Source organism: Geotrypetes seraphini, chromosome 1 (genome assembly GCF_902459505.1).
Source record: "Geotrypetes seraphini chromosome 1, aGeoSer1.1, whole genome shotgun sequence".
Lineage (NCBI taxonomy): Eukaryota > Metazoa > Chordata > Amphibia > Gymnophiona > Dermophiidae > Geotrypetes > Geotrypetes seraphini.
In genome coordinates this window covers 314,002,691-314,027,609 of record NC_047084.1, presented here as the reverse complement: position 1 = coordinate 314,027,609, position 24,919 = coordinate 314,002,691, and the positions used below count along the sequence as shown (strand labels likewise).

Here is a 24,919-nt window from a genome sequence, read left to right as displayed (position 1 = left end):
AATATTGCTGTCTGTATACAGTTTCTTCCTCTGTAAACCACTCTGAACTGTTTGTGGTATACCAAAATATGTTACAGTATACAATTATAAAAAACTTAGGCAGCTGCAATGTAGGCCAGAAACATTTACATGTATAGCAGTATACAAAAATAAAGTTATTATTATTAACTAGTCTTATAGCCCGTTACATTAATGGGTGCTAGAATATATGTGTGTGTCTCTCTTTATTTATTTTTCTCTCTCTCTCTCCTTAGCCGCTTTCTTTCTTTCTGTCTTTCTTTTTCCTTGGCTGTCCATCACCACCCCTTGTCTGCTCCCCGTCCATTCTCCCTTCCTTTTACCTCCCCTGTGTCCACCACCACCCCTTCACAGCTCTCCTTATGCAGCAGCAGCCCTTTTCCCTTTTTAGCTCCCCCCTGTCCACCTTCCTTCTCCCCCTGTCCAACATTAGACCTCCGTTCCTTTTTCTTCACCCACCCCCTGTCCATCAGCACCTCTTTCCTTCTCCCCCTGTCCAGCAGTAGGCGTCCCTTCCTTTTTCTCCCCCCCTCCTCCTTCTTATCCCTATGATACAGTTACCTTGCTCTGCCCCTGATCAGAGGTTCCCGACAGCCGCCCAGTTGCACCCATTGGAAAAGTTCCCTCTGCGGCATCCCGCACCCTTCCTGACGCGACTCCCGCTGTCTTTCTTTCTGTCTGTCTCTGTCCCTGGCCCCCTTTGTCTGTTTGTCTTTCTGTATATCTCCCTGCACCTGTGTCTTTCTTCTTGTCTTTCTGTCTCCCTTCCTTCCTCTGTCTGTCTGTCCAAAGCAGCATTCCCTCCCCCTCCATTTCCCTCCCCCCATACCAGTTCCCTGTGCACCTGCCCCTGTGTCTTTCTTCTTGTCTTTCTGTCTCCCTTCCTCCCTTTGTCTGTGTGTCCAAAGCAGCATTCCCTCCCCCTCTATTTCCCTCCCCCCACACCAGTTCCCTGTGCACCTGCCCCTGTGTCTTTCTTCTTGTCTTTCTGTCTCCCTTCCTCCCTTTGTCTGTGTGTCCAAAGCAGCATTCCCTCCCCCTCTATTTCCCTCCCCCCACACCAGTTCCCTGTGCACCTGCCCCTGTGTCTTTCTTCTTGTCTTTCTGTCTCCCTTCCTCCCTTTGTCTGTGTGTCCAAAGCAGCATTCCCTCCCCCCACACCAGTTCCCTGTGCAGCAGCATTATTGTTTCCTCTACCCCCTTTCCCTTCCCACAGTCACGACTACAAACGGGTGCCCGAGTCCTTTGCCGGCGGCCCCCCCTTCCCTTCCCTTCCCGCGGGTCCGAGTACACATGGCGATTCAAGCAGCGTGTCCACCAGTCTTCACACGCTGCTTCAGGTCCTTCTACTGGCCTGATTTACTCTGGCACGTCCGGAACAAATCAGGGTAGTAGAAGGGCCCGAAGCAGCGTGTGAAGACTGCAGGACACGCTGCTTAAATCGCCAGTCGGGGCCGCGGTAAGGGAAGGGGGGGGCGGCGTAAATCTTCTTCTATCTTGCCTCTCCTCCGCCGTCGGGAGTCAGCGCCAGGAGCTTTAACGGCTTGTTGTTGGCCCGCGCTGAAACAATCCCGCGCCTCTTTGAAAACTGTGACGCCGCTGGAGCCAGGAGACGACGGAGAGGGCAGGGGGTGAGCCGCGCATGCGCACTTCCTAGCTACAGCTCACAGAAAACGGACCCACGCTTAGTAAGTGCGCATGCGCGGCTTACCATTTTATTATATTAGATTGTATCATTTGAATGATATTATTTTATTTTAGCTTAAACATTTTTAATGTGCAAAAATCTCTAGGTAGTAATGCTACAAAGTCAGTAACATCAATATAACTTAAGATAATTAAATGCTGTTTAATAGTAATACATAAGTATGATGACTAAATAAGTACATAAAATCTCTCAATAAAATTCAAAGTGGTCGCTGAGAAAATGGCAAAAAAGTCTAGGAAGTTACTTTTATTTTTGCCTCGCCCTGTAGATGTCTAACTTATAGCACCCGGTAATAGCACTGCAGCCTGTAAAATTAGGGAGTGGGATATTAGGGGGTGGGCTCATCCGGCGATGAGCCATAAGTGGATGTGAGCTCTGGGGAGCGAGCGTTAGGGAATGGTATGTTAAGGGGCATGGAGGTCATGCCACCCCCAGGTCCTAGCTGAGGATGGTAGGGAATTGGAGAATTTAAAGGAAAAGACTGTTTTATGGTAGCTCGGATGATGGCTGCGGCCTATATTTTCCACTAATTTTGTGTCCAGTATTTTGTAAAGGTGGGAAGGGAGGAAGGATGGGGTGGGGGAGGGGGGTTGGATGTGGGCAGGCAAATGGGTCCTTCCAGCTCCAGATGTTATTGCATATTCCCAGCGGCTAGGATTTTTTTCCATAACATCAGCATGCTGAGGTTCACACATAAACAAGATATCTAAACAGTTATAGGAGGATTCTTACCAGCCAAGAGGAGGGGTGATCTGTCCCACCCCACCCGGAGAAAGAGGGTAAAAAGTTGGCATGTCTGGTGCAGAGGGATGTCTGGACATACCTGCCACAAAACCCCAAAACAATCAAACAAAATAATTAGACTATTTTTCATTGCACAGATAATGTCTAAAGCATAATTTTAAACGCATCAGTTATCCATTTAAAGTTATGTAAATATGCAGTGGAGCTGTGTGTTCAGGCACAAATGTAGACGATGCCACCATAACTTTAAATGAATATCTAATCTAATCTGGCATTTGTATTCCGCTTTTTGGCAACGCAAAGGACCATCCAATGCGGTTTACAATGAAGCAAAATGTATAAATTTTTTAACAAATATATGCTAATAATACATAATGCATAACCAAAATACATAACCGTACATACATTTTTAAAACAATAATCAAACTTAATACAGTGATCTGCCTAAGACTATAAAGAGCTTTCATGGAAGAAGCAGGATGAGGGGCTCAGACGAGTGAAAAACTGAAAAGAAAATCCCCAGAGAAAACAACTTGCTATCTAACAGGATCATTCACTAACAATTAATGCAAACTTACACTGTTAATATGCGCCATTGACCACTGGGCCCATATTATGCCATAGGCCCTGGAGTAAATAATGCACATTAACCATGTTAATGAGTGCTGTTAGTAAACAACCCCCCAAATGAAAGGAAAAGGAAGAGAGACTAGAAATACTTAGGGCTCCTTTTACTAAGGTGCGCTAGCGTTTTTAGCGCACGCAGGAAATTACTGCGCATTACGCAGAAAAACTAACCCCAGCTCAATGCTGGTGTCAAGGTCTAGCACGCGCACTATTCCGTGTGTTAAAGCCCCAATACAGCTTAGTAAAAGGAGCTCTTACTTTTTAGCCTACTTTCCCAAGGGAGAAATGTATGCGATCACTGTGTGCATCTCTGTCAAGTTTCTTTATTTTTGACATACCGTTTATTAAACAAGTGTCTAAACGGTGTACAATGAAATGAGATTACAAAAAAATAAAATGAAAAAGTCAAATTAAAAGAAATATCTTATCAGATGTTAAAAATACTGGACAAGTTCACAATAATATGAAACAAAAGGGAAGAGGGGGAAGGTAAGTTTATAAATACAGCGAAGTGAAATTAAAAAAAAAAAAAGGAGTTAAATGGACAGTGGAGATACACCCCTCAATAACTGTGTGTTTGGTGTCCTATCCATACCAATTTTTCAGTCCTTCTCTGGGGATTCAGATTTGGTATAAAAAAATAAAATAAATAAAACAGACTCAATGGGGCCCATTTTCAAAACAGAAAGACATCCAAAAAATGGCATAAACATTCATGTGTCATTTTTTTGAAACAGTCATTTTACAGGAAAGGAGAGACAGGGGAGATATGATTCAGACGTTCAAATACTTAAAGGGTATTAACGTAGAACAAAATCTTTTCCAGAGAAAGGAAAATGGTAAAACCAGAGGACATAATTTGAGGTTGAGGGGTGGTAGATTCAGGGGCAATGTTAGGAAATTCTACTTTACGGAGAGGGTGGTGGATGCCTGGTATGCGCTCCCGAGAGAGGTGGTGGAGAGTAAAACTGTGACTGAGTTCAAAGAAGCGTGGGATGAACACAGAAGATTTAGAATCAGAAAATAATATTAAAGATTGAACTAGGCCAGTTACTGGGCAGACTTGTACGGTCTGTGTCTGTGCATGGCCGTTTGGAGGAGGATGGGCAGGGGAGGACTTCAATGGCTGGGAGGGTGTAGATGGGCTGGAGTAAGTCTTAACAGAGATTTCGGCAGTTGGAACCCAAGCACAGTACCGGGTAAAGCTTTGGATTCTCGCCCAGAAATAGCTAAGAAGAAAAAAAAAAAAAATTTAAATTGAATCAGGTTGGGCAGACTGGATGGACCATTCGGGTCTTTATCTGCCGTCATCTACTATGTTACTATGTTACATGTTTTTTCCCTCCAGTACATTTAAATCTTAAGGGGGGGGGGGAGTAGGCTGGATTAGGGCAGCCATAGGACTTCTTGCAGTGATAATGAAACCTTTTTGAAGACATTCAGGGCATCATTTAGACTAGTGTTTCTCAACACATGGTACGCGAACCACTTGTAGGGGGTACGTGGTGCTGGTACTGTATGTCTCTCAACTTCCTTCTTCCATTGCATCTATGCAGCGCCGGCGCTGTATGACTCCCTTCCTCCTGCCGTCGCATATCTCCCGCCTTCCTTGTATTCTCTCCACAGCCTCCCTCCCTCCCCGAACAGCAGCAGCAGCTCACTATGTGACCTTTGCTAGGCCAGCCTGCCTTCTACGAAAGAGGAAGTTGCATCAATGGAGGTGAGCCAGACTATCAAAGGCCCCGAGGCTGCCTGATGGAATTGCCGGCTCAGCAGTACCTTTCCTCTACCTAGTGGCAGCTCACTGCGTGCTTTTAACTTCCCCACGCAGCTGCCACTAGCAATAGTTTAGCCATGGTCCCATTAGGCAGCCTCGGGGCCTTTGCTAGGTCAGACCGCCTCCAACGAAAGAGGAAGTTGCATTATCAGAGGCGGGCCGGTCTAGCAAAGGCCCTGAGGCTGCCTGATCGTACCGCGGCTAAACTAATGCTAGTGGCAGCTGCATGGAGAAGTTAAAAGCATGCAGTGAGCTGCCACTAGGGAATTAAGAGGTACTGCTTGACAGGGAGAAGGGGTACTGCTGGACATGGGGAGAAGGAGAGGTGCTGCTGGACAAGGGGGAGGGAAAGAAGAAGGGCGAAGAGGTGCTACTGGACTTGAAGAAGGGGAGGGAAAGGAAAGGTGCTGTACCCAGGAGGGGAGGGTGAGATGGTGCATGGGGAGAGAGCATATTAGTTGTGAGTGGGAATGGGGGGAGGGAAGGAAGGAAGGAAGGAAGGAACAAACATTGTTACAGGATGAGTGAATGTGACGAGAGAGGGAAAAATGGACATGGTGTGAAGGAGAGTGAGAAATGGGGCATGGGAAGAGAACATGTGCGTGAGGTTGGGGAGAGAAGGACTGGGGGATGGGAAGGAGGGATGTCATACTTGAGGGAAGGGGCGAGGATAAAAAGAAAGAGAAAGCGTGCAGGAGGCAGAGAGTGTTGGACTCATGGAGAGAGGGAGAAATGGATGGGGCAGGCAGAAAGAAGGGAAAAAGAAATGTCACACTCAGGGGAAGGGGGAGAGGGCAGACAGTAAACAGTTGGACTCATGGAGGGGGAATGAAGACTGGAGGAGAGGAAGGGTGCAGTAGGCATAAATAAATGTTGGATGCACAGTCAGAAGGAAGTGCCACCAGAGACTCATGAAATCACCAGACAACAAAGGTAGGAAAAATTATTCTATTTTTAGTTTAGTGATCAAAATGTGTCCGTTTTGAGAATTTATATCTGCTGTCTATATTTTGCACTATATTTGTCTATTTTTCTATAGTTGTTACTGAGGTGACATTGCATATTTTAAAGTCATCTGCCTTGACCTCTTTAAAAAAAAAAAAAAAAAGAATATAAATGATAATTAAGATTTTCTCTGCATACAATGTAATTTGTATCTTTTTAAAAAATTTTGTAGTTACCATTATGCATTAATAAGATTATATTGTGTGTATATGAAAAAATGGATAGAAGAAATTGCATTACAATTAGTACTATTATTATGGGGGTGGGAGTCAGGGGCGGAGCTTGGGCGGGGGTATTCGAGTGATATTTGTTAGACTTAGGGGGTACTGCTTGTCCACTCTCATCTCTCTTGCCCCAACTTATCAATCCTTCAGGAAATCTCTCAAATCATACCTCTTTGATTAATTCCTCTAAACCCCGCCCTCCCTACCAAACTAATAATCCCAACCTCGCCCCCCTCCCTACCCTTCCTCCCCTTCATCCCCGGATGGCACCCCCATGCAACAGTTACTGGATCATTTTGTAATTGTCACTGGTTTACACCATACAATTGTTAACTAATTCTCTGCACCTGCATTGCATAAATTGCTCTGAACTGTTTTCTGATATGCTGTAACTTCGCTGTAAATGTACAGTCTCTTAACCTGTAAACCGCTCTGAACTGTTTTGTGGTATTGCGGTATACAAAAATAAAGTTATTATTATTATTACTTAGCTTGAAGAAGTTGAGAAACACTATTCTAAGGAAATACTTTTTGACAGAAAGGGTGGTAGATGCATGAAGCAGTCTCCCGGAAGAGGTGGTGGAGACAGACACTTGTGTCTGAATTCAAGAAAGTGCGAGATAGGCATGTGGGATCTCTTAGGGATCCTTTTACAAAGGTGCGTTAGGGCTAAAATGCCCCGTGCACAAGCCGCTACCGGCTCCTCTTGAACAGGCGGTAGTTTTTTGGGTAGCGCGCGCTAATCCGGTGTGTGCGCTAAAAATGCTAGCACACCTTTGTAAAAGGAGCCCTTAGTGAGAAGAAGAGATAATGGTTACTGTGGATGGGCAGACTGGATGGGCCATTTGGCCTTTATCTGCCATCATGTTCTCTGTTTCTATGGTGCACAGTGCATATGGGTACGTTAAATCTAACTGCTGTGTGCCCTCACCCATTGCCTCTTAGTTATCTTAGATACTACGGCCTTCCTGCTAGAACTTCTCCACTGCCTGCTGCTCTCAACACTCAGGGGCCGATACAGAAAACGTTTTGTGTGACTACATGCAACACTGATTGGTTTCAATAAAATATAGCGTCAGGCAAGTGTGCATCTTGTCACCTTATCTGTTCAACCTGTATGGTGAAATCATCTTCAGAACAGAAAATTTGGAAGAAGAGTGTTGATTTCAAAGTTGGTGGCCAAAATATAAACAACCTGCGTTATATGCAGATGATAGAACGCTCATCACTAGCAACCAAGAAGACATCTACTAAGAAAAGTCAATGCTGAACGTCATAACATGGGATTAGAACGGAACATAAGATGAAGATCATGAATATGGAAAATGATAAAGATTTTGAGTTTGAAGGTGATAGAATAAAAGTTGTAAAGGATTTCAATCTCCTGGGCTCTTTTGTAAACAAAGAAGCAACTAGGAGGGAGGAAATACTCCGCAAAATAGGACTTGGTCACTCTTCAATGAAGACTCTCGACAAATATTCAAAGGCAAGGAGATAACACTCCAAATGATCAGACTTGTTCTCTCAGGATTTCTGCAGATGGCATTGTGCTCGTTGCAGGTTTCCGGGTCTCGCTGCATCTTTGAAAGGTAGAAACCGACGTAACAGCCACCATGCTGTAGCTTTCTTCAGGGTATGCCCTGAAGAAGATCAGACTTGTCCAAGCACTCATTTTCTCAGTGGTCAGTTATGGATGCGAAAGCTGGACACTATGGGGCTCATAATCATAAGTTTAAAACATCCAAAAACCAGCCTAAGTCGGCACATGGACGTCCTAATAGCAGGTACGTCTAAGTGCCGATAATCAAAACCAACTTTCTGAATGTGCAGCAGCATTTATAAGCTGCTGTGCATCCAGAGAGCAAAGGGGCATTTTGGGAGGTGTGTTCTGGGCAGGCTTCAATATGGACGTACCCCAGCCATAATCAAAACTTTCCTAAAGAAAACTTAGATGCCAGCAGTTAGACCTGCTTGAATTGCATCTAAGTTCCACAAAGGTGCCCAAACTGACAAGACCATTGGAGGATTTAAGGCATGACCCCCCACTTACTCCCCCAATGGTTATGACCCCCCCCTCCAAAACCCATCATCCGATCATGCAATTGTGGCAGAGGAATCCCCCTCAGTTGAGCTGGTTTTGGGGATTCGTCGTGGCTCAGCTGATGGGGATTCCCCCTGCCAGGATCAGCTGAGCCACAGAGTCCTTCACCCCTCCACCAGACATCCCCCTGAAATCCTGTACCTCCCCCCTCACATCCTGACATCTCCCTGATATCCCTGCCTCCTCCCACATCCCCCAACATTCCTGGGCCCCCCTTCCTTATACCCGGAACCCCCCTAGCTTCAGAAGAGCAAATCAGGAGGGAAGCTCACGCCCTCCTACCTACAGGGCTGCATGCTGCAATGATGTGGCTTCCCCCTCCTAAAGCATCTTCGGATGCAGTGGGAAGGGCCAAAGGCCCTGATTGGTGAAAAATTGCCTTTTGTAGCCAGTCAGGGCCTTTGGCCCTTCCTAATACAAACCATTTTTTCATTTTGTACTTATGTGCATGACGGAAGAGCAGGACTTGGGTGTGATTGTATGTGATGATCTTAAGGTGGCCAAACAGGTTGAAAAGGTGATGGTGAAAGCTAGAAGGATATTAGGTTGCATAGGGAGAGGTATGGCCAGTAGGAAAAAGGAGGTATTGATGGCTCTGTATAAGACTCTGGTGAGATCGCATTTAGAATATTGTGTACAAATATTAAAAAGATGGAGTCGGTCCAGAGGAAGGCTACTAAAATGGTGTGTGGTCTTTGTGATAAGGCGTATGGGGACAGACTTAAAGATCTTAATCTTTGTACTTTGGAGGAAAGGCGGGAGAGGGAAGATATGATAGTCATTTAAATACCTACGTAATATAAATGTGCATGAGTCGAGTCTCTTTCATTTGAAAAGAAACTCTGCAATGAGAGGGCATAGGATGAAGTTAAGAGGTGATAGGCTACGCAGTAATCTGAGGAAATACTTTTTTAAGGAAAGGGTAGTGATGCGTGGAACAGTCTCCCGGAAGAGGTGGTGGAAACAGAGACTGTCTGAATTCAAGAGGGCCTGGGATAGGCACGTGGAATCTCTCAGAAACATAATGGCAGATAAAAGTCAAATGGCCCATCTAGTCTGCCCATCCACAGTAACCATTATCTCTTCCTCTCTCTCTATGTTTCTAATGCCAGCAGAAAGTAGTGCTCATGCTCCCGAGGAAGGAGAGACCTCTGAAATGGAGCTCTGTTGAGCCATTTCAATTTGGCATGCTACTGGGATGGCGGATTAACAATCATACATAGAAGATAAGTAGACAGTTGTTCAATCGTTGATTGTATCGATGGTAAAGCATTTGGACTGTCACAATGATTTTTTAACTGGATATCATGAGAGAAAATCATCGATATATTAACTTGTTCACTCATTAGGACAGTATTTTGATTTTTTCACTATTTGTGCACCAGAGAAGTTCTGGGATGTTTCGCAGCAAATAACCCACATATGGGTTAATGAGAAAGAACAACTCTTATGTGCAGGGTATGACCCCTTGAGAGTTCTGAAAACTGAGGACTCTCTATTCACGTTAAAATATACATTCTTATTGTTATTTTGGGGTCCTTATATCAAGGCGCGCTACAGGGGTTAGCGCTTCGGACATTTCATCACGCGCTAACCCCCGCGGCAAGCTAAAAAAACTAACGCCTCGTCAATGGAGGCGTTAGTGACTAGCGCGGCAGGCGGTTTAACGTGCGGTATTCCGCGCGTTAAACCCCTTATCGCGCCTTGATAAAAGGACCCCTTTGTCTTTTTAGGGTGTTTTTTGAATGTATCTTGTCTACCCGTTATATATCTGTTCAGCTAGTCTATGTTGAAAGAATTTCTAATAGTTACTATTTCCCCATTCTTTCATTTTGGGTTTCTTAGTGTAAAATCCAAACTTAGGGAATTAGTTCCCATTCCTATGCAGATGACTTTCTGCTCATTCACTATGCTAACAAAGAAGCTATCGATCTGTTCCCATTATAGGCGTCTTCAGGAAGTGGTAAACTGGCTACGAGATCATCATTTAGTACAAAATCCGGAGAAAACAGATGCATCTTGGATTACGGGTTCACAATCTGTCCCTGACATCAGTCTTTTTTTTTTTAACCAAATGATTACTCTGGTAACTTCATTGAAATATTTAAGCCTCATCCTGGATTCCGTACTCTCCTTTTCTTCACAGATTTCTTCTTACAAAAGATAAGAGCAATTTGAGACTATTAAATGCAAGTTCCCTTCAGACTTTTATCTAAGCTTACATTAGTTCACTTTACGGTTATTGTGCTGTATTGGCATTATTAGTAATTATTAGATACAATTTAAAAGGAGTACAAACTCTTCAAAACATTATGGCGAGGCTGCTGTCAGGCTCGGGACAATGTAACACCTCTAATTAGAAAACAACACTGGCTTCCAATTGAGTTTAAAATTAAATTTAAAATCTTAATCCTGACACACAAAATGCATTGTAATAATAATTTTATAAATATGAGAAAATGAATGCTGACATACTGGGGCATAATAAGATATTCAAATTAGTTTGGGATTCATTGACGTCTTTTGTAGATTTGCTATAGTTGTCCTTTATCTTTATCTTTATTTTCTGTTGTTTTTCACCCACACATCCAGGGGGGTGGGAGCGGGAGGGGGGTATATCTTTTGTTTTGGTATTATTCCTGATGGTAATGATGGATGGGGAATGGAATTTTTATCTTTTGTATAGATACTGATTGATTATAAGTGCTTGATTGATTATCATTATTTGTATATAAATTGTTTTGTACTTTTTGTTGGCATTAAAAACTAAATAAAGTTAAAAAAAAAAACCCAAAACAAAATCCTGCATATCTCTAAACTAAACTAAAATTTGGATTTATAAACTGGGTCATTAAAACAGGAGCTCGACTTGGTTAGCAGTAATTAAGAATAAAAATACATAAAAAGGGATAAGATGAAAAAGGCTATAAGAAGAAAAAGTCCTAAGAAACTCAATAAGAATGATTTGCAAATAGAGATTTTTTCAGAGTTTTGCAAATTGGTTAGAAAGAGCCTAGACCCCTTATAGTAAATGGCAATCCATTCCAAATTTCAGTCAATTTAAAGGAGAAAGATTGGCTCAGTTTACCGACAGCTTTAATTCTCATCTTTAATATTACCCTATACCCCTCTTCATATTTTTTTTCAAGTTTCAAGTTTCAAGTTTATTAGGTTTTAATATACCGACCATCAAATAAATATCTGGCCGGTGTACATTACAATAAAAATATAAAAAAAGGAAGAGGAGTTAATATATTCAATATTTAGAGGTACAGACAGTGTATATTAATACATAGACTAGACAAACTTGATTGTGAGGGAAGAGGTTTATGGTAGGGTAAAGTTACAATGTTGAGAGAAAAGGGAGAAAGAGGGGATGGGAAAAAAACATTTGGGTGGGGAAAAGTCTTTGAAATAATTTTTTGAAGTGAATAATTAAAAATAGCTGAGAAATAGATACTAAACTGAAATAAATGCATCACGGAATAGAAAAGTCTTTAGGCCTATCTTAAATTTATCCAGTTGTTGTTCGTCACGAAGAGGTTGTGGTAAAGAATTCCATAGTGTTGGAGCAGTAACAGAGAAATTTATTTTCCGTGTGTAATAAAAATTTTTAATAGAGGGAATCAGAAGAAGATTTTGATTTGTGGATCTCAGAGTACGAGATGAACATTGGGGGATGAGAAGTTTATGTAGAAATGAAGGCAAATGAGAGGATTTTATTTTAAAGGTCAAGAGAATAATTTTATATGTGATTCGGTGGGCCACAGGAAGCCAGTGGGCATCTTTCAGAATTGGAGTTGACGTGATCATATTTCCCTAGTTTGTAAATGAGTTTCCTTACATAGGTTAATTTTACCACCTCCGTCCAAAGCTTGTTGGGAGTCAACGAGGACTGGTGCATTTTGTTTTCTGGTTCCTGAACTTTGGAACTCCCTTAAATCATTTAAGACCTCATTGAAAACATTTATTTGAATTAGCATTGCAAAATTTTTACTGCTGTGGCAACCTGCAGTTGAAGTGGGAATCAGAGGTTTCGGCATGGGTATGTGTTGTTCTCTATGTGTGAAAGCCTCTACTTTCCTGTTTAGGACTATGGTGTTCCATTTCTAAGATTTTTAATTGTATTTTTTGGTAAACCGCTTTGTCTCATATGCAAAAAAAAAAAAAAAAAAAGTGGCATAGCAAATTAATAAACAATAAGCTAGCCTGCACTATACAAAACAAATTTAAAAAAAAGTTTTGAAAGTGAGGCTAATGCGGGAAAGTTTTGCCAGGGTAGCATAGAAAAGGGTTGGTTGAGAGGAGCCTCTCTCACAAACCCAACCACCCTGCCCCAGATGCTTAGCATCAGCCTCCCTCCCTCCTTCTCTGAACAAAGAACTTGCCCGTGGTGGTCTAGTAGCCCTCCTCCCTCCCCTCCATGATGACCTGATCCCCCTATAGTATGCCATAGTAGTTTTGCTGCAAATTTGGCAGAGCCATGGGTCTTTCAGGCATGTACTCTGCACAGAAGGCAGTGCCAATGCAGACACAATCTGTCATCTGAAAGGTGAACCCTTACCTTGCTTTGTGCACATATCGGATGGGATATGAGAGGGGTGCGACCCTGGTGCAAAGTGTTCATCACTATACGTGATGAGTGGCGTAAGGGGGTGAATTGCGTGTGACGGCTGCACCACTGGCACTCTGTTTGACTAGAAAAAAAAGAGAGAGAATTAGAAAAACAGAAATTTACAATCTCAGCTCAACTTTCACTTTCTTTCTTTCTTTAGACCAAACAGCCATATAAGTTGTAAAGTGTTGCTGTATTACATGCAAAATGACAGCAACAAGCATCTGGTTCTGGGAAGTGGCCCTAAGTGAGGGTTGCATGCCCTCTAAGGGGAGGTGAGCAGCATACTAAAAAAAACAAAAAGGGTCCCAAAATCAAAACTGGTCGCATGTGTCTGTCCTATCCTTGCACAAAAATGAAGCAGTTTAATTTTCATGGAAGGTAATTTTATAGCAGGACTTCTATAAAGAATTCCCAGCAGAATTCCCTCCTCTGCCCCCAAGTCCAGCAGCATCTCTCTCACCCCCCCCCCCCCCACCCAAGTGCAGCAGCACCTCTGCCCACCAACTAGTAGCAGCAACACCCTCTCCCTTAAGAACCTAGGAATTACCATACTGGAATAGACCGAAGGTCCATCAAGCCCAGTATCCTGTTTCCAACAGTGGCCAACCTAGGTCCCAAGTATCTAGCTAGATCTTAAGTAGTAAAACAGATTTTATGCTGATTATCCTGGGAATAAGCAGTGGATTTCCCCAAGCCATCTCAATAATGGCTTATGGACTTCTCTTTCAGGAAATTATACAAACCTTTTTTAAACCCTGCTAAGCTAACTGATTTCAAAATATTTTCCAGCAATAAATTGCAGAGTTTAATTACATGTTGTGTAAAGAAATATTTTCTCTGGTTTGTTTTAAATCTACTACTTAGTAGCTTCATCGCGTCCCCTAATCCTAGTATTTTTGGAAAGAGTGAACAAGTGATTCACATCTACCCATTCCATCCCACTCATTATTTTTATAGACCTCTATCATGTTACCCCTGAGCCAACCCTTCTCCCACCTGACTAGCAAACAGCACCTCCTCCTCTCCCTTCCCCCACCTGTTAACTAGAGTAGACTCTCTGTTAACAGGAACTCAATGAATCAAAACTCTCAAGCAACCAGAAAAAAAAAATCTAAATACTGTAATACTTTAAATAAAAATGAAAATAAAATCAATTTCTGGCAGAAATATAAGTGTAAACTTGGCATGCCACACCTAACTAAGTATGTCCATGCTTTGCCTACCATGTGTCCGATAGTTTGTCTGGAACAGTTTATGGTATGGTATAGTATTAGTTCGGCTTATTATTATTAATAGTAACTCACAAGCAACCAGAAACTATATTTATCTGTCCTCTATCAATCCCCCTGGGTGCCGGTTAACTGAGAGTCTACTGCAATTGCAGCACTTCCTCTCCCTTTCCCTCCACCCACCTGACTAATAGCAGCATCTCTGTTTATTATAACTTGGCTGCACAGCCATCAGCATTAACACAGCGATTTCCTGTGGCAGCATTGGAGCGTTTGCTACATTGGGCCTGTCTCTGAGGAAGTTGCATCATCGGAGGCGGGCCTGGCTTGCAAATGCCCCAAGGCTGCCACAGGGAATCGATGTGCTAAGGCTGCCAGCTGTGCAGGCAAGTTAGAATAGAGAGAGCATCAGGGTAAGGGAGACAACAGTGGTGTGGGAGGGTAAGAGACATGTTGGCACCACGTATCCCTTGCCAGCAGTATGCAAACCGTGTGTTGAGAACCTCTGCATTAATGCACATTTGGTTCATTAGTATGGCTCAAAACATTTACCCCCTCCTTTACAAAGCTGCGCTGGCGTTTTTAGTGCCGGCCACCATGGTAGCAGCTCTGACGCTCATAGAATTCCTATGAGCGTCCGAGTTGTTACCGCAGCGGCCGGCCGGCCGGGTTAGTTTGAGCTAATGTACTTCAACCTATGAATTAATGTATGCAAAGTTAAACAGTGTGCATTAAAAAGTTTTAACACATTACAATTTTTAAAAAAATTTAATTGAATGTGTGCAATGAATAAAAAAAAAATATCAGAAAATCAGGAAACAGGTTAAAACCCCCCAAAATGTTTTGCCCTAACATCTAGTCCTCCCCGAAAACAAAGTTCAAGCATCTACTCTTTATATCACAGAATGATTTCTCTACTGCTATTCTACTAACAGCAGCCTCAGGACGTTCAGGAGACGTAATAAGCATCACATTGTCATAAGCACAACTATAGCCTTTTTCTCTGTGATTGTGTATCTTTTATCTCTTGTCTAAAATATGTATAAGAAAAAATGTAAAAGATGAAAGATGTTATTAAAAAATATCACCTTATCTGATTGTCAGTGCACAAACAGCTACATGAAGAGACACACCATCAGGGCTAGCCCTAGGCCAAGTAAGGAGAGGGGGTTCCACTTCAAAGACGCAGGCTTGGCTTCTCTCTCTCTCTCTGCTATGATCAAAGTACGCCAATTCCATCCAGAGATTCCTCTGATGCAACACTCTACCTGGGGTCTCTCAGGGCAATCTACTGCCAGAGGCAAGGAATGAGATGCTGCTCCTCCAAAGGGACCCACCCCCCTCCCCAGCTTCAGTCAGGGAATAGGGGAATCCTTTCACTCAGAACACAGGCCAGGCGGTTGCCCCCAGAAAAGAAAGGCTACAACTTGAGCTCCCAGGCAATATAATTTTTTAAAAATTGCAAAAATGTTGCAGTGAAATTTATGTAGCTCGGAGTACAGACTAAGTGACCACAAACTAAAAATAGATAGACCAAGTAGAGAGACAAAAATTGGCAAAGGGACCAGGGAATAGTGCAGCAGTCCAACAAAAATAATAACCAGTGCAACAGTCCAATGTTAACAAAATCCTTTCATCGATATCCAATTCAAAAATAAACATAAAAACCAGACATGATGATGTTCTGGTATATAACCTCCATCAAGGGTATATAAAATTGTACAACATAATAAAACAAAACAAATGATAAATTATATAATTAACTAACTCAAACATATAGATTTAACATTATAAATTGTCAAAATACATACCTAAAAATGTATAACAGGCTCAGGAGAGTAACTCCTTATAAACCAAAGCAATTAACTTCACTAATGGATCCCAAGCCTTTCTCACCCCCTCATCGAGCATTTCTTAAACATAGTATCATAGTAGATGACGGCAGATAAAGACCCGAATGGTCCATCCAGTCTGCCCAACCTGATTCAATTTAAATTTTTTTAAAATTTTTTCTTCTTAGCTATTTCTGAGCAAGAATCCAAAGCTCTACCCGGTACTGTGCTTGGGTTCCAACTGCCAAAATCTCCGTTAAAACCTACTCCAGCCCATCTACACCCTCCCAGTCATTGAAGTCCTCCCCAGCCCATCCTCCACCAAACGGCCATATACAGACACAAACCGTGCAAGTCTGCCCAGAACTGGCCTTAGTTCAATTTTTAATATTATTTTCTGATTCTAGATCCTCTGTGTTCATCCCACCTTCCTTGAACTCAGCCACAACCTTACTCTCCACCACCTCTCTCGGGAGCGCATTCCAGGCATCCACCACCCTCTCCGTAAAGTAGAATTTCCTAACATTGCCTTTGAATCTACCACCCCTCAACCTCAAATTATGTCCCCTGGTTTTACCATTTTCCTTTCTCTGGAAAAGATTTTGTTCTATGTTAATACCCTTCAAGTATTTGAACATCTGAATCATATCTCCCCTGTCTCTCCTTTCCTCTAGGGTATACATATTCAGGGCTTCCAGTCTCTCCTCATACGTCTTCTGGCGCAAGCCTCCTATCATTTTCGTTGCTCTCCTCTGGACTGCTTCAAGTCTTCTTATGTCCTTCACCAGATATGGTCTCCAAAACTGAACACAATACTCCAAGTGGGGCCTTACCAATGACCTGTACAGGGGCATCAACACCTTCTTTCTTCTACTGGCTATGCCTCTCTTTATACAGCCAGCATCCTTCTGGCAGCAGCCACTGCCTTGTCACACTGTTTTTTCGCCTTTAGATCTTCAGACACTATCACCCCAAGGTCCCTCTCCCTGTCCGTGCGTATCAGCTTCTCACCTCCCAGCATATACGGTTCCTTCTGATTATTAATCCCCAAATACATTACTCTGCATTTCTTTGCATTTAATTTTAGTTGCCAGGCAGTAGACCATTCCTCTAACTTTTGCAGATCCTTTTTCATATTTTCCACTCCCTCTTCGGTGTCTACTCTGTTGCAAATCTTGGTATCATCTGCAAAAAGACACACTTTTCCTTCTAACCCTTCAGCAATGTCACTCACAAACATATTGAACAGGATCGGCCCCAGCACTGAACCCTGAGGGACTCCACTACTCACCTTTCCTTCCTCCGAGCGACTTCCATTAACCATCACCCTTTGGCGTCTGTCCGACAGCCAGTTTCTAATCCAGTTCACCACTTTGGGTCCTAACTTCAGCCCTTCAAGTTTGTTCAACAGCCTCCTATGAGGAACTGAATCAAAGGCTTTGCTGAAATCTAAGTAAATTACATCTAGCATATGTCCTCGATCCAGCTCTCTGGTCACCCAATCAAAAAATTCAGTCAGGTTTGTATGGCACAATTTACCTTTTCTATCCCTGTTCCCTGTGTCTAGAACCTCCTGTAGGGGTGTTTCCTTATTTGCACCTGAAGGTTAGGCCTCTCTGACATCATCAAGCCTGAACCATTGTCTGCAATAAATCTTTCCAGCATGAACCATGAATGCAAGAAGAGAAAGAAGAAAACATCTTTGCTGTTATGATGCCTGATGCATTCTGGGTATGTACCAGAACTGTATTCTAGTCAAGGACATCCAGCTATGTCTACATGCTCAGCCTGTGTGAATCTTGGGGGAGTTATGGCTCTGTGCTGGTCTTATCTAACGAAGGCGCCTCTGTTTCAGCCTGTACGAGATTCTATACAGAAAGGCTATTCATCTAAGTTATGTTTCTGGATTGGTCCTGAGAAGTCATCTGACGAGATCCAAGTGAAATCCAAGTGGAATTGCCTAATTATTAATTTAGTCTGTGTTAGGATGTGAGGGAGCTTGCATCTTATCATAGGTGTTTTCTGCACATCTTCTATAATAATTAAGACCTGGAAAGTTACCTCTTGTGACTCTCTGCCTGAGAGTGAGAACCAGACATTTAAACAGATCTGGATTCCATCACATAAAGGAAACCTTTGCTGCCAACCTAATTTACAGCTGTTCCAGTGACTAACGGACTCTTGTCCTATACCAAAAGAATTCTTATCTTCAGTGCTGAGTAGAAGATGTCTTCCCTTTCACCTGACCTAATTGGATGGTGAGAATAAGGAACTTATCTATCTTATCAGCTGGGGTTAGATAAAAGAATTCTATTGTGGTTCGGGATAAGGAGATGTAAAGTTACTCGGGGTGATAAGCTATATTTTTAGTTGCTGCTATTCTGGAATTATTATTATAAGGAATTATATAGAGTGTAAGAATTAGTTTTACTCATTTATCTAACAAGTGTGGTGTGATAATTATGTACTGAGTTTCATATATGTATTCGGATATTATGTGAACAATAATTAGTTATTGCAGCTGGCTTATGAATTATATTTTTCTATTTTCATAATAAAGTATTTTCATAGCCTGGGTCTCTATGCTTCTTAGTATAAACTGGCAAAATAACGAACCTTGGGTAAGGAGATTATGGTTTCCCCTAGAAAACTAACAGGCACATATTTGTTTATGTAACTGATTAGTCATCCATAAATCTTTCTACACTCCTCTCTCTTTCTGTTCATCCCACCCATGTCTAGCATCTCCTCTCTTTACCACCTCCCCATGTTCAACATCTATTCTACCCTCTTTAATCTGGCATCTCATATCTCTCCATTCCTCATGGTCTGCATTCCCCTCTTTCTCTATCCCCCATGCCTAGCATCTCCTCCTCTTCCTTGCTACTTCCCTTTTATCTAAAACTGCCCCACTCCCTCTTCCATCTCAATCCAGTATCTCCCTTCTCTTCTCCTTATACCCCCCTTTCCCTCTTCACAATCTAGCATCTCCCTTCCAACCATAGGAGCCAACTCTGTGGCTGCTTGAGTATCCCCAATATTTAGGATTACCAGACGTCTGGATTTCCCTGAACGTGTCCGGATGGCTTTTCAATGAGAGCAGGCAGCGAGGGGTGGGGCTAGGGTGGGACTGGGGCATAAATGGGCGGAGATGGGTAGAACTGGATGGGTCCCTATTAATATTGTACATACTCCTTGACTCATTGGGTTTAGCACTCTCCATAATTTTGAAAAGTTGGATCCTCTGCTTCCAACTCCTACCACCACTGCATCTTTCCAGGCCTATGGCAGTAGCATTAAAACAATATGAAATCACGGGGCCTTTCAACACATGGACACACTCAGGAAGTCTATGTATGAATTGGTGGGGATGTACAAGCCCTATTTCCAAGAGGGGGAATACTAGCAGGCCTTGAACACACACATGGGCTAAAAAGTTCCACTTTTGTTTTGTATTTTTGTTTCTCTTATCCCCAGCTGCTCTTCCAGTGCTTTGCTATGCCACCCTTTCTGTATTCCACCCAAGTGGAGGAGAGATATTTAACTAGGGATTATGTGAGGCAGCCACCACAGAGGCCTTTAGGGGACACTTTGGGGGGAAATTCTGTATAGGATGTCGGTCTCAGCAGCCACCTAAGAAGCAGCTAAGAATTGCAGACTGGCGTCCTTTACAGAATCGAGCCTGCCCTAATGGACAGATGCCTAACCGCTCCGATTCTCTAACTGGTCCCATGTTACAGATGCCGGTTAGAGAATTGCATTGCCATCAACTGATCACAGCAAGGGAATCCCCTTGCTGCAATCATTTGAGCGGCTGTGGCAGTGTCCCCCCCATCCGTGAAATCCCCCAGCTGGAGGGATATCCACTCCCTCCAACCAGAAACCCCCCAGAACATCCGACCCCCAAACTGGTGGCACCCCCCTCTTAGGTGATTCTCCAAATATTTAATCTTCCAATGCAAAGACAGCTTATCTTTAACCATACTATGTCCTAGGTTCTTGCAAGGTTCCAACTTTCTCCTCCAAGGCATCAAGCCTAATGGTATGTTCAACTGTCACCAGGGATTGTTTCATGAGTGTCCCAGAAACAAGACTTAATTCTTCACCAGACTTCTTGGGAAAATTATTTAATGCATTCCAGAGTGACTCAAGAGTCACTACAGCTGGTCTTGAAATGTCCCTCATAGCAAGTTCAGCAAGGCTCTCCTTTTAACAAAAGTTCTTTCACTTACAGTTTGTTGTAATTGAAGGAGCTGTTCTACCTATCATAGTAAATAATGGTAGAAAGAGCATTCTGTGTGTGCCCCAGTCATCCATGATTAAATGCTCGTTGTCAATTCTCCACCAAGCCAAAAATATAGGCAGCTAAACATGATAAGGCTGATATTTGGTTTTAACAGAAACTCCATGTGCTGCTGACAGTATTCAACTTACCAATCTAGATGTCTTCCCCTCCTTCTTGAAATGCACAGCACAGTATGTGACAACAAAATGAACTAGCACAATGAGTTGCTGAAGCTTTACTTGTCTTTTGCCATTTGCAGGACATAGACTGTAGAAGTTTGACTTACTTCAACCTCAGTTCCCCCATGCTGGATTTAGCTAATCTTCTTTCAGTCTTTAGCATTTGCCGGACACAAACCATAGAAGTCTCTCCGGCATCAGCCTTGAATCCCCAATAGCGACTATGCCAAATCAGTCTTTTGAAAGATTGAAGCAGACTTATTATCCAACGGAATTATTAGATATAGGGGAGGATGACACTGCAGTGAGACCCTCCAACAAATCAGGCACTACAGAACCGCCTGCACCCTGTTCCTCTCCTGCAGTGAATCTTGCAGATTGCTGAATGAGGAATTGCCCTCTCAATAGGACTCAAAGAGGCCCTGTCCATACTGTTGCCAGTGACAGAGCAAAAGGTAATGCAAGTTCAGCTGCTGATGGGGCTCTGAACTGCTTCAGCATTTTCTGATGGAGGGTGTGGGGGAGGGGGGAGTCAGTTGCATAGGAACAGGACCTGGTTTTCCCTTTCTTATTGCCCATTCTCAACCTAAAGGGGCACGCCATATGACACAAGAAATCTGGAGGCAAGTCAGAGCTCCCATAGGAGCGCCTTTCTCAGATGCCACTCTTAGATGTGCACAAGCAGCAGCTTTCCATTAGACCAGGGTTTTCCAAACCTTCCGCAGGGACCCTAAAGCCAGTCAGATTTTCAGGATCTTAAACATAAGGATACTGAGGGAAATTAATTATGGGGTTTGTCATTTGAATCTGCTCTTATTTGATAATATGAGAATATATGTATTAATTGTGCAGTATTTATATGGAGAGTAAGATGTAGTGGTTAGAGCTAAAGTCTCAGCACCCTGAGGTTATGGGTTCAAACCCCACAGTGCTCCTTGTAACCCTGGGCAAGTCACTTAATCCTACCATGCCTCAGGTACATTAGATAGACTGTGAGCCCACTGGGACAGGTAAAGAAAATGCTTGAGTACCTGATTTGTAGCCCGTTCTGAGCTCTTTTGGGAGGACGGGCTAAAAAATTGATTACAAGGTTCTAACTGCGAGCCAACAGCATTGCGATGTTTTGTCAGCTAGAACCATGTAATTCTAAGGTCACGATATACAGATTATGTTGACTACTGTTTAAAATGCTACACGGATTGATTCCGCAGTAGATAAATAATTTAATCTGTAGATCATTGATTAGTCATCATTATAATGTATGTAACACACTGGCATTGCAGTTTCCTAGTTCAAAAGGAATTATATCTAAAAGATTACTTTACCGATTTCATCCCTTATAAGGCTGCATCAGTTTGGTCAACTTTGACCAATTCAAATTTGATGTATATGTTTAAAAATGTGTTCAAAACTTTTTTGTTTAAGTTAAGAAGTTTAATCTTAGAAGTAAATCATGGGATATTGGTTTTTTTCTCTCCTTCTTGTCAATTTTGTATTATATTCTGGATCTATTAATCTTGCCTCTTAATATGCAATCTGCTATGAACTAATTGCTGGCAATAGCAGAATATAAATGATCTAACTGTAGCTGTAACCGTAGCTACAAATACGAACATGTATTTAAATATGTTCTTCCCTTCCCCTGCCTTCCAGAGGGAGCCTAGAGTATGTCGGAGAATCATGGAAATATAAGAGAACCTCCAAATCTACTTCCTCCAATTAATTTTTAAAAGCTTCATGGATTGTTCCCTAATCTTAGTACTGTTTGAAAGGGCACACAAATGTTTCTTATTCACCCGCTCGGGATTTTAAAGACCTCTATCATATCTCCTCTCAGCCACCTGTACTCCAAGCTGAAAAGACCTAACCTCTTTAGCTTTTCCACGTAGCATACTCATTCTAACACCTATTATCATTTTTAATCCATTCTCTTACGTTTTCTAGTTCTGCTATATCTTTTTTGAGATAGGGTTATAAAAAGTGCCTCTCTTCAACCTAGAATTCTAGATCTTTTCCAGAAATTTTGATAGAGGCAGTTGCACAGCCACTATTAAATAGAAAAAAAATACAACTGATCCTTCTAACTAACTAACCAAATGCTCCGATGCTGCTCTGATGCTCAAAGGAATCATCGGAGCATTTAGGCCCAAATTCTGTAACCAGCGCCTAATGTTAGGCACCTGTGTCGGAGGCGCACAACTAGATAGGCGCCTATCTAAATTGATTAACAAGCTCAATTAAGCTTTTTAATCAGCAATAATTGAAACTTAGGCACCTCTCAAGAAAGCACGATTCCGCAACAAGGCGCCTCTAAAAATTTAGGCAGCCTTCAAAAAAATAGGTACTTTGCACGTTAGGCATGGGCGCGGCTATGTGTTAGGCGCTTTGTTGCAGAATCGCTGCTCTTAAGCGCGCTTAAGCGCTCACATAGGCGCCTAACTTTTAGGGCTCCTTTTACTATGGTGCGCTAGCGTTTTTAGCGCACGCAGGAAATTACCGTGCGCTACGCTTCTAGAATTAACGCCAGCTCAATGCCTACTATACAGGAATGTAACTTGCCTAAAACTACTAATGAAAAAAGGAAAGGGGGGGGTTGGTGGGGGGAGGGAGATGAGAGCTAAATCTAAATCTCCTTCTACAGCATCCTAGGCCAGCCTGGAGCAAAAGGGATATAATTTATGATATGAATAGTCTGACACCACCACAAAGAACAAACAGCTGGAAGTGGGTTGTGCTCAGTGAATAGCCCACTGCTTTCCTCCGTCTGTTGTCGTGTTCCTCCTTTTTAACATCACCACCGTACGGAACCTGCATTTGCAGAGAGGATCTTATTAATATTTGACCTGACCCTCCAGTCACGGATCTCACAATCCGTTTCCATGAAGCCCTGCCAAATTAATGCTTTCCTTGCTCGCCTGTTAATTTTACGGTTTTCAACACAGATTTGCTTTCCTGTGGGAAGAAGATAAGAACCTGGGGATTTTAATTTAAGCCTTGGCCTTGTTTTATGCTTTGGCAAGATGGTTAGAGAAAGCAGTGCTTACTACGAACTGTTCAAATCCATAAGCACTCTGACTGTTTTGGGGTTAGTTTATTAAAAGAATTTCCACAGGCAGAGCTGTGCTTCATGCACAGAAAGTCATTTATAAAATTGCTCCTCCAGATATGAACACGGCGGTGAGAGAGAGAGCACAGACAAACCTCCGAATTCTATAAATGGCGCCCAAATTTAAGTGCACAATTGGGCATGCACGTAATATAACTAATTGCCAAATCCCAATAATTGGTGTTAAGTTTTAATTGATGCTAACGTGCTGTTGAGAGCGTAAGAGAATTAACGCCTCTATTCTGTAACTCAGTGGTTCCCAACCCTGTCCTGGGGGACCCCCAGCTAGTCGGGTTTTCAAGATATCCCTAATGAATATGCATAAAGCCTAAGCTTGGGGTTTTTTCTAGTTAATTAAATAACTGCCTATTGGATAACTCAAATTCTTAAAACCAGCTATTAAATATTTAATACAAACTAGTATTATCTAAATCAATTCAATTTTAATCTTATCTCCCACAGTTCATTTCATTACAGTACTTTTACAACTTACCAATATTTAATTTATTAATAAATATCAGAATAATTTAGTCAGTGAACCTAATCCCCATCACTCACACTCACACTCACACTCACTTCCCAACTTTCACACACATACTACAGTCATTGTGATTACTTTTATCCAAAACTTGATCTTGGTTAGTTCATGAGTTCATAAGTCCATGATCATCTAGTCAGAGAGGCATCAAACTGAGAGTTGCACATGAAAATCACAGTTTCTTAAACACAATCGTCAGGCCTCTCTGTCCTCATGATGGTCCTGTTCTTCAATTCATAAAGCATTCAGCTCAACACAAGACTGTGTTTTGCCACCTGGCGTCTTCAAGAGCTGTATTTGCAAGGCTCACCAACATCACAACTTCACCCGTAAACTAAGCATGACTCGAGCAGGGACCCAGGGTTCGACACAAGCTGGGATCAGCTGACAAGCAAGATACACACCGTCTACCGTCAGTATGATTTGCTGGTAGACGGTGTGTTTCCTGCTTGTCAGCTGATCCTGGCTTTTGCCGAACCCTGGGTCCCTGCTAGAGTGTGGTAGACCCTGATCGATTTTCAAAGGATTGTGTTCATGAGGAGCTAGCTAAACTGAAGGTGGACAAAGCGATGGGGCCAGCTGGTGTACATCTGAACGATACTACAGGAACTTAGGGAAGTTCTTGTGGCTCCATTTCTGACCTTTTCAATGCTTCTCTAGATTTGGGAGTGGTATTGGTAATGTGACCATTTATTTTTTTCCTCAAAAAGGGACAGGACCCACCCCGACCTCCTGGATCCTCCCCGGACACCCCAACCCAGAACCTGTTAAATATAGTGTAAAATATAGACAGCAAATATAAATTCTCATAACTGAACCATTTTGATCACTAAATTGAAAATAAAATCATTTTTCCTACCTTTGTTGTCTGGTGATTTCATGAGTCTCTGGTTGCATTCCTTCTGACACTGCATTCTTTCTTTCTTTC

General features: G+C 42.5%; 1 protein-coding gene across 3 annotated transcripts in view; it reads right to left on the bottom strand.

Annotated features, from left to right (window-relative positions):
* Positions 1-24,919, bottom strand: part of LEF1 (lymphoid enhancer binding factor 1) — a 254,533-nt gene that overhangs the window by 87,915 nt on the left and 141,699 nt on the right. For all 3 annotated transcript variants that reach the window (XM_033956318.1, XM_033956309.1, XM_033956325.1), the window contains exons 4-5: positions 12,769-12,901; positions 2,459-2,549 (exon numbers count right to left, since the gene is read on the bottom strand). In XM_033956318.1, coding sequence (XP_033812209.1) covers positions 2,459-2,549; positions 12,769-12,901 — 224 coding nt within the window. The remainder of the gene's footprint in view (positions 1-2,458; positions 2,550-12,768; positions 12,902-24,919) is intronic.